This window comes from Psittacula echo, assembly GCF_963264785.1.
Source record: "Psittacula echo genome assembly, chromosome: 9".
Classification (NCBI taxonomy): domain Eukaryota; kingdom Metazoa; phylum Chordata; class Aves; order Psittaciformes; family Psittacidae; genus Psittacula; species Psittacula echo.
Window position 1 is genome coordinate 1,570,462 of NC_137745.1, and position 13,462 is coordinate 1,583,923.

The window sequence follows — 13,462 nt, forward strand, 5'->3', positions numbered from 1 at the left end:
AACATGCTGCATTATGTATGTATATACATAAAACGAGTCTATTTTAGTGTGATGTTTGTGACTTGATGAAACCTTCAGTCAAATTCCATGGTGACTGCCTTTTCAAAACAGCTACAGAAAGTCTTCCAGGAATAAAATACAGAATTGTTAATGACATTAATGATTGGAGCAAACTTTACTATGTGAAATATTCATTTAAAACATTGTTATTCTAGCATTGTGCTCAGCAGAGATATGCTAGACTGGGTATTCAGCTATTGCCATCGTGGGCCTTACCATATCACAATGTCATTATCTAACACTATTGCATGTTTTGAGGCTATTAAGAAAAAGCTGTCTTATGGCTGCATAAAAAACCATAATGCCAGCCTATCAGAGCCTCTCGGAGTATAAAATAACAAATTAACAAAAAAATACGTGCTTTTCTTCAGTATCATCAGCTTAAACACTTCTACAAATCCCTGCGTAAAGGTCTTGTCTTTTCATCAAACACCTTCTTAAGGCCTTCATTACCAGGAGAAGCTGTTCAAGGATTTCTGTAGTATTGACTCAAGGGAAAGAGCCCCAAATATATCAAAATCAGGAACATTTTGCCTGTTTCATATTCATAGTTTCTTCTTTGTGTGACTGATTTATTCCGCTGCGTGTCCCCAGGGTGTGCATTGTCCAAAATAAAGGCTGCCAAAAGAAGAGAAAATAGAGAACAGGGAGCAAGAAGGGTGGGGGGGAGTTCAACTGATGTTTTTAAATGCTGCGAGACTATAGAACATCTTGCATCCCCGTGTGTGAATTCACCTTATGGTGTTTCTTAACAAAAACACACTCACTATTATGAATAACTTGAGTACAATGCAAGACATCGTGTCTTGAAAATAGAAAGCTGCTCCGAGACAGTTACTCCATGCTGTGAAATCCATTCTCTCCTGCTTCGGTATTGTCTTAAGTTGTACTTGTGCTGCCATAGCATGTGCATTATACAGCACCGTGACTGTGCAATAGAAAGTACAAATGCATAGGAAGCAAGCAGCAATGGTTATTTTAGGTTCTGGTTTTGCCTAAGGGAGTGGTTTGATTTCCAGTGACTTTTTTGCTCTCTGGCACGTACGGACATTGAAAACAAAGGAAGCGCAAATTACTTTGACAAAGTCAGCGGAGTGGGCTCCATGGAAAGCACAGTGCCCGAATGACGGAGAAGCAGCCTGCGAGGCACAAACTTACAAGGCACTACATGCAAAGGGAAGGGAACCAGTAACTTGTCAAAAGGCACAGTTCGGAAGGCAACCTGAAAACTTTGCCCAGGTATTGAGGAGCAGTTCATTAAGGGCTGCAATGAGGGGGATATTTGTGCAATGGGAAGCTCTTGTGAAGCACCCCAACAGATGCGAGCAGACCCCTCTCCTGCCACAATAGCTGCTCACACCAAGCAGGACTCATTAAATATTCAGTTCCAGCCTCAAGCAGCTCATTAAGTCAGCAATGAGCAGTGACGCTGGTGTTGGAAAACCCTGCCTCAGTTAACATCACCATGCAGAGTCTCCTCGGATCTCTTGATGTTACTCTGCTCAGTACCTTTTCTGTGATGACCAGCTTGTGCTCTCTGCTTTGCATTAAATACAGGTAAAAAGAAAAACTCAGGTGGATTTAAGTTTTGCTGTTCTTTATAGGCCTTCTCAGAGATCAGTCCTGGGGCCCAAGCTAAGTGTCTATTGCATTTTACTGTAGCAGCATATGTAGTACACGTTTGCAGGAGGAGGATGGGATGAGGGCTATATGGCTTTATTGGTAACAAGAAAATAGCCTTAATATTTGAAGGATAACTTTCATAGCAGAACAGCATGACATGCAGCAGTTACAGATGCTGTATTACTGTCTGTTGGTTGTCACATCGCAGAAACTTCTACAGTAAGTGTGTTTTCCCTGGAAATGTTAGTGCTTTAGGTGTATTTTGGCTTGAACTGTATGCTGAATATGTTTCTTGTGTGCCGAGTTTCTTTCTGAATGATGTATTTGAAACCTGTTTTGCAACCACTAACTTTTGTGAGTATAATTTCATATTCAGTAGTACTTAGCAATAATATACAGAGGCATTTCTGATGGGTGGTTGTCAGATGTCAATGAATTAGAGCGCCCAGAATCTGGAATGAGGGTTGTAATTGTAGAAAAGGCACAAACGTTTTCACACGTTGATGTTTTACAAATGTAATATTTGAAAGGATGGGGCAGAAATGGGGAAGCAAAACATGTGAGAAAGTTTTTGGCTGTTTTCTCAGAGGGCAGCTTTCCACACCCTGAATCTCTTTTTTGTTCTTTTTCCTTTGGCAGAAAGTGTTTTCAGACTGCCCATTTCTATGTGGAGGACAGCAGTTCCCCTCGTGTGGTCCCCAATGAAAGTATTCCCATTATACCTATTCCAGGTAAGACAGGCTTAATCTTCTGTGTTTGTGCTGCTTGGAGTCTGTTTTCATTCCATAAAGAAGATTGTGTTTGTGACAAACCATGGGGTTTTGGGAGAAATTTGTTGCATCAGTGCTGCTTCATTTAATTCAAGGTACGTTGCAATGGGGCTTTGAGTGCCAATGCTGTGTTTTTCTACATCTCCTACACCATTTTAATACACAATTTCAGGATAACCTTTGTAAAATGTCAAAAACACGAGCAACACTTCTTAAAAACACTAAGGCTCGTGATAATCAGCTGCTCCATCAGGGCAGGTTGTGGATGAGAGATATGCAGCTCTCTTTTGAGACAGGGGGACTTCCAGTGTGTGCAGAGGTGCTGTCTGCTGGGTCTCAGGGAGCAAAGCAGAACACAGGGATCCTAAGGAGAGTCCAAAGCCGTCTGTTAATTTGATATTAATCAAGTTACCACAGGTTAAATTCTCCCCTTGGCTATACCGGGAGTGAAGCTGAAAGCACAGTTTAGCACTATTCTCTCTTCGTGAGGCATTTCCCCTGGGAATTATTAAAAGCAGGATCCAGCTCCCTGTAAGCTGTGGGGACAGAGAACAGCTTGGCGATACAGTGGCTTTTGCAGCTGCTGCTGTGTTTGATGTGGGTCAGTTCTCCTGGCAGAGTTAAGATACCCAAAGTGTTGTATTGACCTCAGCCTGTCAAATGCTCGTACTTGTTGCTTTAAGGTGTTTGAAGTTTCCTTGTCATATTGTGTGATTTGTGTCATTGGCCTAGGATTCAGTCTGCAGCTAATTAGATTCGTTTTACCAAAACCCATCTCTGAGACACAGAAGAAACATGCTTCCTACGAAAGTGAGAGAACCCACTTATATTTTCCTTGCTTTTCTTCAGTAGACATGTGTGACTTCTTTCTAGGAGTATTTCAAAGTACCCATGGGAACTGATATGAAAGGTTAGCTATTACATTCCTACAGAAAGCATTTGGCAGTTTGCCTTGCAGTCTGATGCTGTGCCACTGAAAAGGAAAGAAAACGTGCCATCATCTCACCTTCTTTCTGTGACAGACTAAGGTGCGCATCCTGGCCACCTCACTTCCCTTCTTCTTCTCCTCCTTTAGGGTACAGGAGAGGGGAGGTTTTAGTCCTAGACCTCCTGCAATGGATTTTCACAAAGTAACCTAAAGAGCTGTTTTCTCTACCCTAAAACCAGGAGGAGTACTTCCCTGTTGGGGCTGCTTTGGGCAGTCAGTTTAATAGTCCCACCGTGACTTCTCCCATGGGATATGAACTTGTGAGTAAGGGGAGAGTGGGTTTAACCTGGACTCTGTGCAGAGCAGTGTCAGAACCCAGGGGATCACGAGCACAGAACAGTGGGAGGAGGAAACTTCAGCCTCCAGAGAGAAGTGTCTTTGGCCAGTGTATAGTTTCTTACTGTAACTGAGACAGTTTTTCTTAGCTAAAAACCAGCAGAAAGCTCCATCTTTTTTTTTTTCTTAGCTAAAAACCAGCAGAAAGCTCCATCTTTTTTTTTTTCTTAGCTTAAACCAGCAGAAAGCTCCATCTTGCATGCTGCAGTCTGTGTTGTTGAGGCAGTGGTTCTTTCCTGTTTCACAGATGGTCAGTCCGTTAAAGACTGGATGCCATTCATAGCAATCATAAGACAGGCTGAAGAAGTTCTATTAAAACCGTGCAGGTGGTAGGTCCCGTAAGGCCAGCACAGGCACTAATGCTTCTCCAGCAGCTGATCCAGCATGTGACAAGTGACTGAGAAAAGAACATTGCCTTCTGGGGACATCTTCCCATGACTAGAGCAAGGCAAGCTGCTGGACCGCAGCAGCTTTGAGAGTGACATGATGCTGCCATCACTGCAGGGCACACTGTGGTCTGCTTAAGCTTGGTAATGCTCACCACTGATAATAGGCAGTGCAGATTAAGGCATCTGCTGAATAAGTGCTGCAAGACACCTCAAGAAGCTTTCTAGTTAAAAGTCTACAATGAGTGCTGATGAGCTCTAAGGCACATGAAGAACTGGGCCTTAGACAGAGGTTTAGTCTAGTCAGATGCAAAGGTGAGTCCAGTCCTTGAATTCCCAATCTAATAACATTTTTGTGAATATAATGGACATTTAGACATCTGCATACAGACATCCAAATGGAGCTGCCTTAACCTGAATCATGCCCAGAAAGGCTTAAGAGAGAGAAGGCTGATAAACTTGAAGGTCTTGGCACTGACAGTAAAGCTAGTCAGGCCATCAAAAGCCAAATCTGGAAGTGCCTCTCTCTGTGTACTTGTACAGGGAGTCTGTAGTGAGGCTCCAAGTTAGTAGAGATAAATTCCAGCTACACTGGCTTTTTCCAAAGGTGGGAGATACTGCCTGGAAAGATCTTGAAGCTCTCCCAAACGTTTTCCTTGTTTGGAGATGTAGAAGAGGCCTGTTTTCCCCCATATACCTGTTGCTAAATGACAGTCTTCTCTGATGTCAGCTGCTGCTCCCACATAGGCAGCCCACTGAAATGTCTTAAAGCATTAAATGATAAAATTCTCCTGTGAGCTGATTGTGACTGATGAAATGATAAGCCTCTGAACTCTTCCTCTGGAAGCTGCCAGAGGGTGTGAGGAAGTCTTACTTGCCATGTTGATCCTAGAAGCAAAATAGAAGTGGCATTTTCACAAAAGCAGCTTTTTCCAAGTCACCTCGTTAGGTTGTGAAACCCTGTCCTTACAGAAGAAATTTGAATAGATCCCCGTGGGACCATCCATCTACTTCCTGCAGTTCAGTGGACCAACTTCTGCTCTCAATCATGAGCAAGCAGCCACCCTGATGGCAATTTAGAGCAGTGTGTCTGAAGACGTTTAGTAGATGTGCCAGTGCCCATCTACAGCCCACAGTGAGCTGCTGGTTGGAGAAAGCTGAGTGGGTTTAGGCTGGCTGGTCCTGGCTTAGGTGTGGGGTGGCTCTGCCATGTTTCTGGGAGCCGGGAGCAGCCGCATCCTGATGCAGCTCGAGAGGTTTCAGAAGCAGCACTAGTGTCTCTGCATGCCCCCGCTCTGCTCCGTGACTTGTCAGCATGCTCAGAGGTAGCTTCTGTGTTTATTTCTGCACCACATTCTGCTCTTGTTTAGGCAAACCTGCTGTTTTCTCGGGTCTGTGAACTGTAAAATCAATCTGCCAGCTACCTGCAATAGGCATACAGTGCGACTTTTCAGGTCCAGGATCTAAAAAAGTCTTCTTGGAAAGCCTTGATTTTACCCATTTGCTATTTCACTTCCCACAGTGTATGTGCTTAATTATTGTGCATGAAGGCACATCACCCATAGGTGTGCGCTTATCTGTGCAAATTTGCTCTGAGACCCAAATCACTGTCATTATTCATAATTATCTGCACTGCTTGATTTGGAGAAACACAGGACAAAGGAGATATCATTAACTGAGTCACCCGCTGGAAATTACAACTGAGGTATAAATCTAAACTCACATAAGCCTTGCGCCTGACAGTAGTGCATCTGTAATCAATGGCAGATTTCTGAAACTCCCCTGCCATTCAGCTCCACGGAATTGTTTCTCCAGATCTTCTGTCTTTGCCTCCACACTCGGTTAAGTTTGGCCCCATCCACATCATTTTTGCCTGGATCTCTTCACTGTAATATTTGGTCTTGGCAAGATCTCTTCTTCAGCAAACCAGCTCCGATTCCTGTTTGGGTTTTTTATTCCATAACTGGGTCAGTTTGTGGTTAACACATTTCTGGACTTCATCCTTTTTGGTAGAGTTGGGTAAGTAAGAATAACAGCAGCATTGCAGCTGCAGATCTGTGTGTTTTGCAGCGCTGCAAAACAAAATACATCCCTTACCAGTTTTCCTTTCTTCTTTTCACAAGACCTGCTTCACGTCAGCAGTGCAGAAGTGCACCTCTGTGCAACTTAGATGATCTCAAATAGTGGAACTAGCACAAATTCCACTTTGGTCCTCCTCCTTCCCTTTGTTTTAGAGCTCTCCTGCTCTTGGGTGTTGCATTGTTCTGGGCCTTGCTGTGGTTTTACTGGTTCCTTACCCAGCCCACAGGCACAATGGACCATGTGGCCCTGATGTCAGCAGGACTTGTTATGGGATCAGTACAGAGATAGTTGAGGCTTGATCCTATGGCAAAACTCTGCATAGTCTTGACCACAGTCCAGAGAAACATGGATCATAAAGAACGCAATGGCTGGCCAATGCAGCTGATTCATTTAGCATATGTCATCATTTTTAGTATAAGTAAAATGTCTCAAATGTGATGCCAGTCATTCCAGCTGTGTCCAGGCAGCAAGACAGGAGCACTTCTCAGTTCTTGCATGAAGGTGTGTGCAGTTTTAGGTTTAAATGGCAGTAAATTCATTTTTTAACTAGTACTGGAGTTCATGAACAGTGTGTGTGAAATAACTACTGGCAGAATCTGGTGGAGAAACACTCTCATGTTTGTTCAAGAATGACTCAGTGTGGGTGCATGAGCCCAGGGAACAGTGGAGTAGCCAGTTACATTGCAGTGAAAAGGTGGCTTGACCACCTCATGCAGTCATGTGAGGGTGTGAAATCCAGTGCAGCCATCGCCCTTTAAACCTTCTTTATTCCCTCAATAACCGTGGTTGCCTTGGACCTTTCATGACAAATGTCAATGGTCAGACTTGGTGTGTTCTTTTACAAGCTCAGCTCCTGGACTTCCGATATCTCCTGGTAGCATCCACCCTGAAACAAACTGCTCCTCTTAAGATCTGTAACAAGAGGTATCTCATTTGACAAGTAGGTTCCCAACAGAGGTTTGGTATTGTGCTGTTTGCTGCTAAGATGTAGCTGTCTCATCCCAAGAGCTAAAGAGCAGAGCACCAGGACACATCTGTGGCCACTGCAGTGACAAGTGTAGTGAGCAGAGTGATCCTCTGTGCTAGAGACTGGGAGGGTACAGGGAAAAGTGCTATCTGCAACCTGACGACTTACTTCTCAAGGGCACGAAGCTCTTCGCTGAGCACAGAGGTAGCTGCTTAAGACGTTATTTCTGCTTTCTGCTCCCTGCGGATTTATGTTCCAGCACCATATTGTGAACTGTACCTATCTTCAGCTTCAATTAAAGTCATGAACGCAATATTGCAAACAGCCATCCTCTGAAGCCAAGAAAATACCAAGGTGTTTTAGGGAACATCCACTTCCCTTTTTCTCTGCTACCAACCCTGCTCCTGCAGTACACTGAGGAATTTGTGGTGCGATATCTAAACGTGGTACTTGTAGTGGAGGCTTCGGGAGTTGGCTGAATAACCCTAACCCGTGTTTTCATGGTGGCCACGTGAAATGCGGATAGATCCTTTTCTGAGAGCTGTCACACTGGGGTGCAGAGCCCCGGAGTTGAACCCTCCACATGCTTAAATGTAAGGCATGTATGTAACTGATGGCGTTACTGAGACCTGAGCATGGGAATGCGTGAGATGATTAAAACTGTGTTCCTTAGCAGGCAGTACCAAACAAGATCGTGTTTAATGTCTGTGCTAAAGGGAAGTTCATATTATTTCATCCTCCTGGACTGGAATTGGTTTTTTGCTTAAAGGGAAGAAGCATATTACTGTTACATTTATAATTAATGATAATCTAATCTAAGATTTGTACAAGCAGATTTAAACTGAGCTCTTATTTTGACACATGGAAAATCTTATCATTAACATCTTCATATTCCTGACTGACACATGGCTAATAGCATTGTAGTAGATTAAATCTTGAAGCGAGAGAGATGAATGTAGCTACAATATTACACAGGTGATTTTTCATATTCTGCTTTTTCATGTGTCTGTCCTTTATCACAAACCTGCCCTTGTGTTCATTTGACTTGATTAGAACAAATAGATAGCAATTACCTTGCTGAAAGAACTTCTGTGGTTTTCTTTCAACACGCCCACCTATCCAGGACTTCCAAATGTATTCAGAGGCTTTTTCCGTGCCTTTTCACTTTGAAAGGTGTTTTGTATTAAAAGCAGTACTTCATAGAATCATAGAGTGGTTTGGGCTGGAAAGGACCTTAAGATCATCCAGTTCCAATCCCCCTGCCATGGGCAGGGACACCTCACACTAAACCATGGCACCCAAGGCTCTGTCCTACCTGGCCTTGAACACTGCCAGGGATGGAGCATTTATCCCTTCACTGGGCACCCTGTGCCAGTGTCTCACCACCCTCACAGTAAAGAACTTCTTCCTTATATATCTAACCTAAACATACTATAACAGTAAGGTGAGCATTAATGGGGAATACTGTCCCCAATAATCAACTCTTAGTCATTTATTATTTATTTTAATTCATAACTTATCCTAATTACTGAGGTCAGTGACTTCAAGAGGATGCCAGCCTTAAAGGGCTTCAGGAGGTAGTTTGATCTCCTAGAATGAAACCTGCTGTATTGCCTATTTAGTATTTATGCAGAACATTTCTATTCCCCAGAAAGCAGACACATTCTCAATATTAAGGGGTTTTTTTAATGACTATGCTTTATCACAAATTAATTGATAACTCATGTTATACAAATAAAACTATTCCTATATTTCTGGCAGGTTTTTATACAGCAACTAATGTGATCAGTCAGGAAAATTAATTACTCCAAATGAAATGCAATGGCTTCAGTTGCATTATTTTAAATAGTTAAGCAAGCAAAGCCAGTTCACTGCAGAATTAAAGGCTCTGACTGTAAAAATGTGTCTAATCCAAATGCATTAAATCTAGAATAGGTTGAAGAAAGCTGGGCACCACCCTCCTTTACATGTGGAATTACTCGTGGAGCCCAGTACTTGCGTCACTTTAGGGCCGGATATGGCTGTGGAGTTGACTGCTCAGACGTCTCAGATTCAGTCAGTGCCGAAAGCTGAGGTGCATGTGGTGAAGTTTCTGGTCCCTGTAAGCATGTGCACTTTGGAGTATATGCTCTATCTGTAGGTTTAGAAGGTTTTGTCTAAGCTGCTCTGTAGAGGTAGGCACCTGATCTTAGTGGAATTGATAGGAGTTTGTCAGTAACTTTTACTGGGGCAGAATTTTACTTAAGGGTATGCTATTAATCCTTGCAGTATTCTTTATGGTCAGCCACTGCTCTAGAGACTGACCAAATACAGACCCATTTAGGCTTTACATACCCCATTTAGTAGTGTGTGTGTGCATTCTTGTGTGGTGGGTACAGCTGCATAGATCCTGTTTAAATCTGTGCTATGAGTGCCCCATTGCTCGTTATGGAAATTAATCTGTTGGAATCACACTCCACATGGCTATTTCTGCTGCAGTGCTGCATGTGAAGCCAGGCTTTTGCCGTAGCTCTGCAGCCTTCACTCTGATCTGTATTGTGCCTAATGGCTATTAGATTCTGTTTTAAGTAATAGCATCCTAAATATTGATGCTGTGTATTCCAGCTGCTTGCAGAAATCATGTCAAATCTGTTATTTTTCAGTGAGTTAAGAGGCCAAATCCAGTCCTACTATGATCCTACTGGTAGATATTTCTTTCCAATTGGGAAAACTTTTTTGGCAGAAGATGAGAACTGTGAGGATATGCTATTGAGAGTGGATTCTCCATGGTTAATGTGACTAACAGTGTCGCTGGTTTCATGCCTGTCATGAGCCAGGTCAGGTTTGTGCTGCCTTCAGAAAGGGCAGTGTCCCTGTCACTTCACTATTCTTCATGCTAATGAGTAGAATCAACCCATCTACCCCACTGACAACTAATTTTTCTTTCCCTTCCCCACAAATCAATTAATCCTTTCTTACACCCATCAGCTAGATCAGCAGGCTGATTCAGTTCACTGCTCAGCCCCGCAGGCAGGGAGAAGGGAGTGCGAGAAACCCCTCGTCCTTTGGCTGAAGCCAGCTGTGAAGTGCACGCTGAGAATTGATGGAGGTGCTTCTGAGACACAAGGGATGGTGTAGGATTGCTGAGCAGCGCAGTAAGTGGCTGCTGTTGGAGCAGATGGGCCAAGCCACGTGACAGCTATGGCACAAGAATCCAGGTGTCTGTGCAAATGAGAGACTGAAGTGCAGTCACTAACAAAGAAATGGGATGAGCTTTCACATTAGAAGTAAGGTGTAAGATACAAGAAGTATGTTGGGTTTAGCGACTGGGTAAGATAATAGCTGAGAAACAGAAAGCGTTTACAACAAATGAAAGACGTGAGAATTTGCTTACCAAGACTTCTTCATGTGTGTCAAACATCTGGACTTCAGAAACCCCTAAACTCCAAACTAGACAAAGATAATATGACGAAGCACTTCGGTTTTGACCTTTTGGATTAATTCCTCACCCAAAAACATCTATTCCAATCCAGTGCCACTAAACTATCCAGTGAGCTCTCAGGCTGTAAATGAATCAAAATGAATCTGAGATCTTATTATGTGGAAATGCCATCTCTTATACAATATCCTATTTTTCTTTTGAAATTGGCCCCTATTGCTTTAACATTACAAATGCAGCTTATTAAGTGAGAGATATGGGGAAATCCTTCCTGGTAGGATTACTAATTATCCAAACTTTAAATATAACCCTGTTCAAACTTGATTGCTTTTATACACTTTGGGTGTCCTTTGAAGGTGGCTGTCTTCCTAAAGAATGTACTAAGTATTCTGCGTTGTCAACTGCCATTTCTTAACAAATGAGGTGCAAGTGAAGGTTTTTCCTCTACAATTGTTTTTTAAACAAAGCTGTTTTCTTGCCATGCTCTCTTTGTGGCAGGAAATGAGCCGCATTGTGGCCCTCTGGTTCTGTGGGTTTGATACCCCTCTCTGGCACTTGTCTGGGACCAGCAAGTGAAGATGGGAACTGGACCAAAGTGTTACATAGCTAGCATAGTAATTAAACCTAGTCCCAGCCTCTCAGCTTCAGTAGTGCCTGATTACACAGAATATTATTACAACATATTTATAATAATAAATATATATATGATTATATTAAGGTTCTGGAGACTTTTGCCCCTGTCTATCTCAGATTACTTCTTTCTCTGCATAACACAAAGGGTTAGTATGTTACTGTGGTGCCAGATTCAGCTCATATTTTGAGGTGACATAAATCCAGAATTGCTTTATTGACACTAATAACACAGATGGCTAAACCCAAGCTAGACAGAACTGTAATTATATCTACAGTGTTAGAGGTGAGGGTATGTTATTAAAACATTTCCCTCTTCTCTTTGAATAATGTGTAAGTCTTGCAAAATGTGAGGATCATACTGACAATATCAAATGTCACTTCAGCTTCTAGATGGGAAAAAAGTATATGGTGCAAAAGGGAATATGCTCAGAACGACTATGAGCTCCTAATTAGCTATTATAGGATTCCATTAATCTCTTCCATCGACTAAAAGAATTATAGTCGTTGAAGTCTATTTGTCTTAAGATGGCAAGAAGGCTTAACCAAAGCCTTTGGACTGACAATAGTGCAAGGAAAAGCATATTCTGTGCATCTAGCTACGTCTGTTGGTCACAGCCGTCTTCAGATAACCTCAGAGCAGATACCACTCGGGAGTGCTGAGTGAGTATATTAGAACGTATTTTACCAGAGGTCTGGCAGCTGCCTGTGGCTAAGCATGCGTATACCCCAGCTAATGTTATTTGTGTTCCTGAGGGATATTTTGGAGTTAGAGGCCCAAATTACTTGAACACTTTTCTGTTTCATTGGTTAGTATAGCAGAGTATATCTTACATACATGTACTTATTCGTGGCTGCTAAGAGGGGATAGGTGGGAACCAGCCACATCCTACCTGTCTGCGGGGTGCCTGTCCCCCCTGAGCTGGGTATCCCTCAATAGGTGGCCTCTGCCTGGCTTCTGCAGAGCAGCTGCCAGACCTTGCACGGTCGGTAGGACCACGTTATCCCAGAGAAAGCTCAAAATCGTAAGCCTTCCTTTTGAGTTTCTGATTTTTATGGTTCTGATTTTAATCTTCCTGATAGGAAATAATTCCATTTGCTCCAGTGTGGTTTTCCTGAGTTTGTGGGCAGCTTCAGCAGCATTAAGCTCCCAGCGAGCTCATATGACAACAGTATTTCCTATTTAATTTATTTAATGTTTAATTGTTGCCCATGTTATCAAATAGAGTAAGAAACTGCATTGGGTTAAGGCTTGTGGAGGGAATCAGAAGTGAAAATGCAGAAGAGGAAAAAGGGAGGAGAAACAATGAAGGATAGTGAAGAACAGAGAAGGGAGTTAACACTAGCTATAAAGGTGGAGACATACTGCCACCATGCAGTGATGATGATAAAAGGAAAACTAACCATATTTTGCCATGGATCTCTGGTGCAGGCCCATCCTTGAAATTGGTGGGAATTCAATGGACCGGAGAGCACGTTATCTCTAATGCATTTTTTGGCTCACAGATCACAATTAAAATTAAAATCTGCCTTCTGCAAAATCAAATTGACAATAGTGGTCTGCTGCAGTGAGTCCTCGATCTGGGGTGGTCTCAGTTGAGTTGGACTACTCAAGGAAAAACCACAAGTGATAACTATGGAACTTTGCTTGTGAGAGGGTATGAAATTGCTATCACAGCACAAGGAAATCTACTGCGTATGGGTTACTTTTCAGGAAGGGAAAGATTGTTTTACAGGCTCTTGCTATTGACTGCTCTTCCTATAGATCGTTCCGTTCAAGTGTCTTGGCTGCAAAAATATTAATCTAAATGTTGTTATAAGATGATGACGTTTTCAATATTATATAGCAAAATGTTACCATTAAATATCTTAAAGTGCCAGCATTTCTGCACGCTGCAGCTTTTCGCTAAGATGAGCATACACTTGTCAAATGTTTTGAATTCTGTATTTATTGAGTGAATGAGCATGTGGTTAATTAAAGTAGCATTACTACACCGGGAGGTGATCAGATTGCAAACATATCTTGAACAATTGGCTCTTGCATATAAAATAGAAGAGAGTTCTGATTGAAATCTGAAAACGTCAATGGATGCAAAAAGCCACCTTAGAGCATTACCTGATGAAATAAGAGTTGAGAAGTAATGACATGGTCAATATTAACTGCCATCAGCTGGAAAGAAATCAGATTGTCAGGGATCTATA

The 13,462-nt window shown here is 42.5% G+C and overlaps 1 protein-coding gene across 2 annotated transcripts in view; it reads left to right on the plus strand.

The window, feature by feature from the left end:
• Positions 1–13,462, plus strand: part of PTPRG (protein tyrosine phosphatase receptor type G) — a gene marked incomplete at its 3' end in the record, with an annotated part of 403,062 nt that overhangs the window by 361,717 nt on the left and 27,883 nt on the right. The window contains exon 14 of one of the 2 annotated variants that reach the window (XM_080625483.1): positions 2,224–2,414. In XM_080625483.1, the coding sequence (XP_080481609.1) occupies positions 2,224–2,414 (191 nt within the window). The remainder of the gene's footprint in view (positions 1–2,223; positions 2,415–13,462) is intronic. The other variant, XM_080625484.1, reaches the window with a different exon arrangement.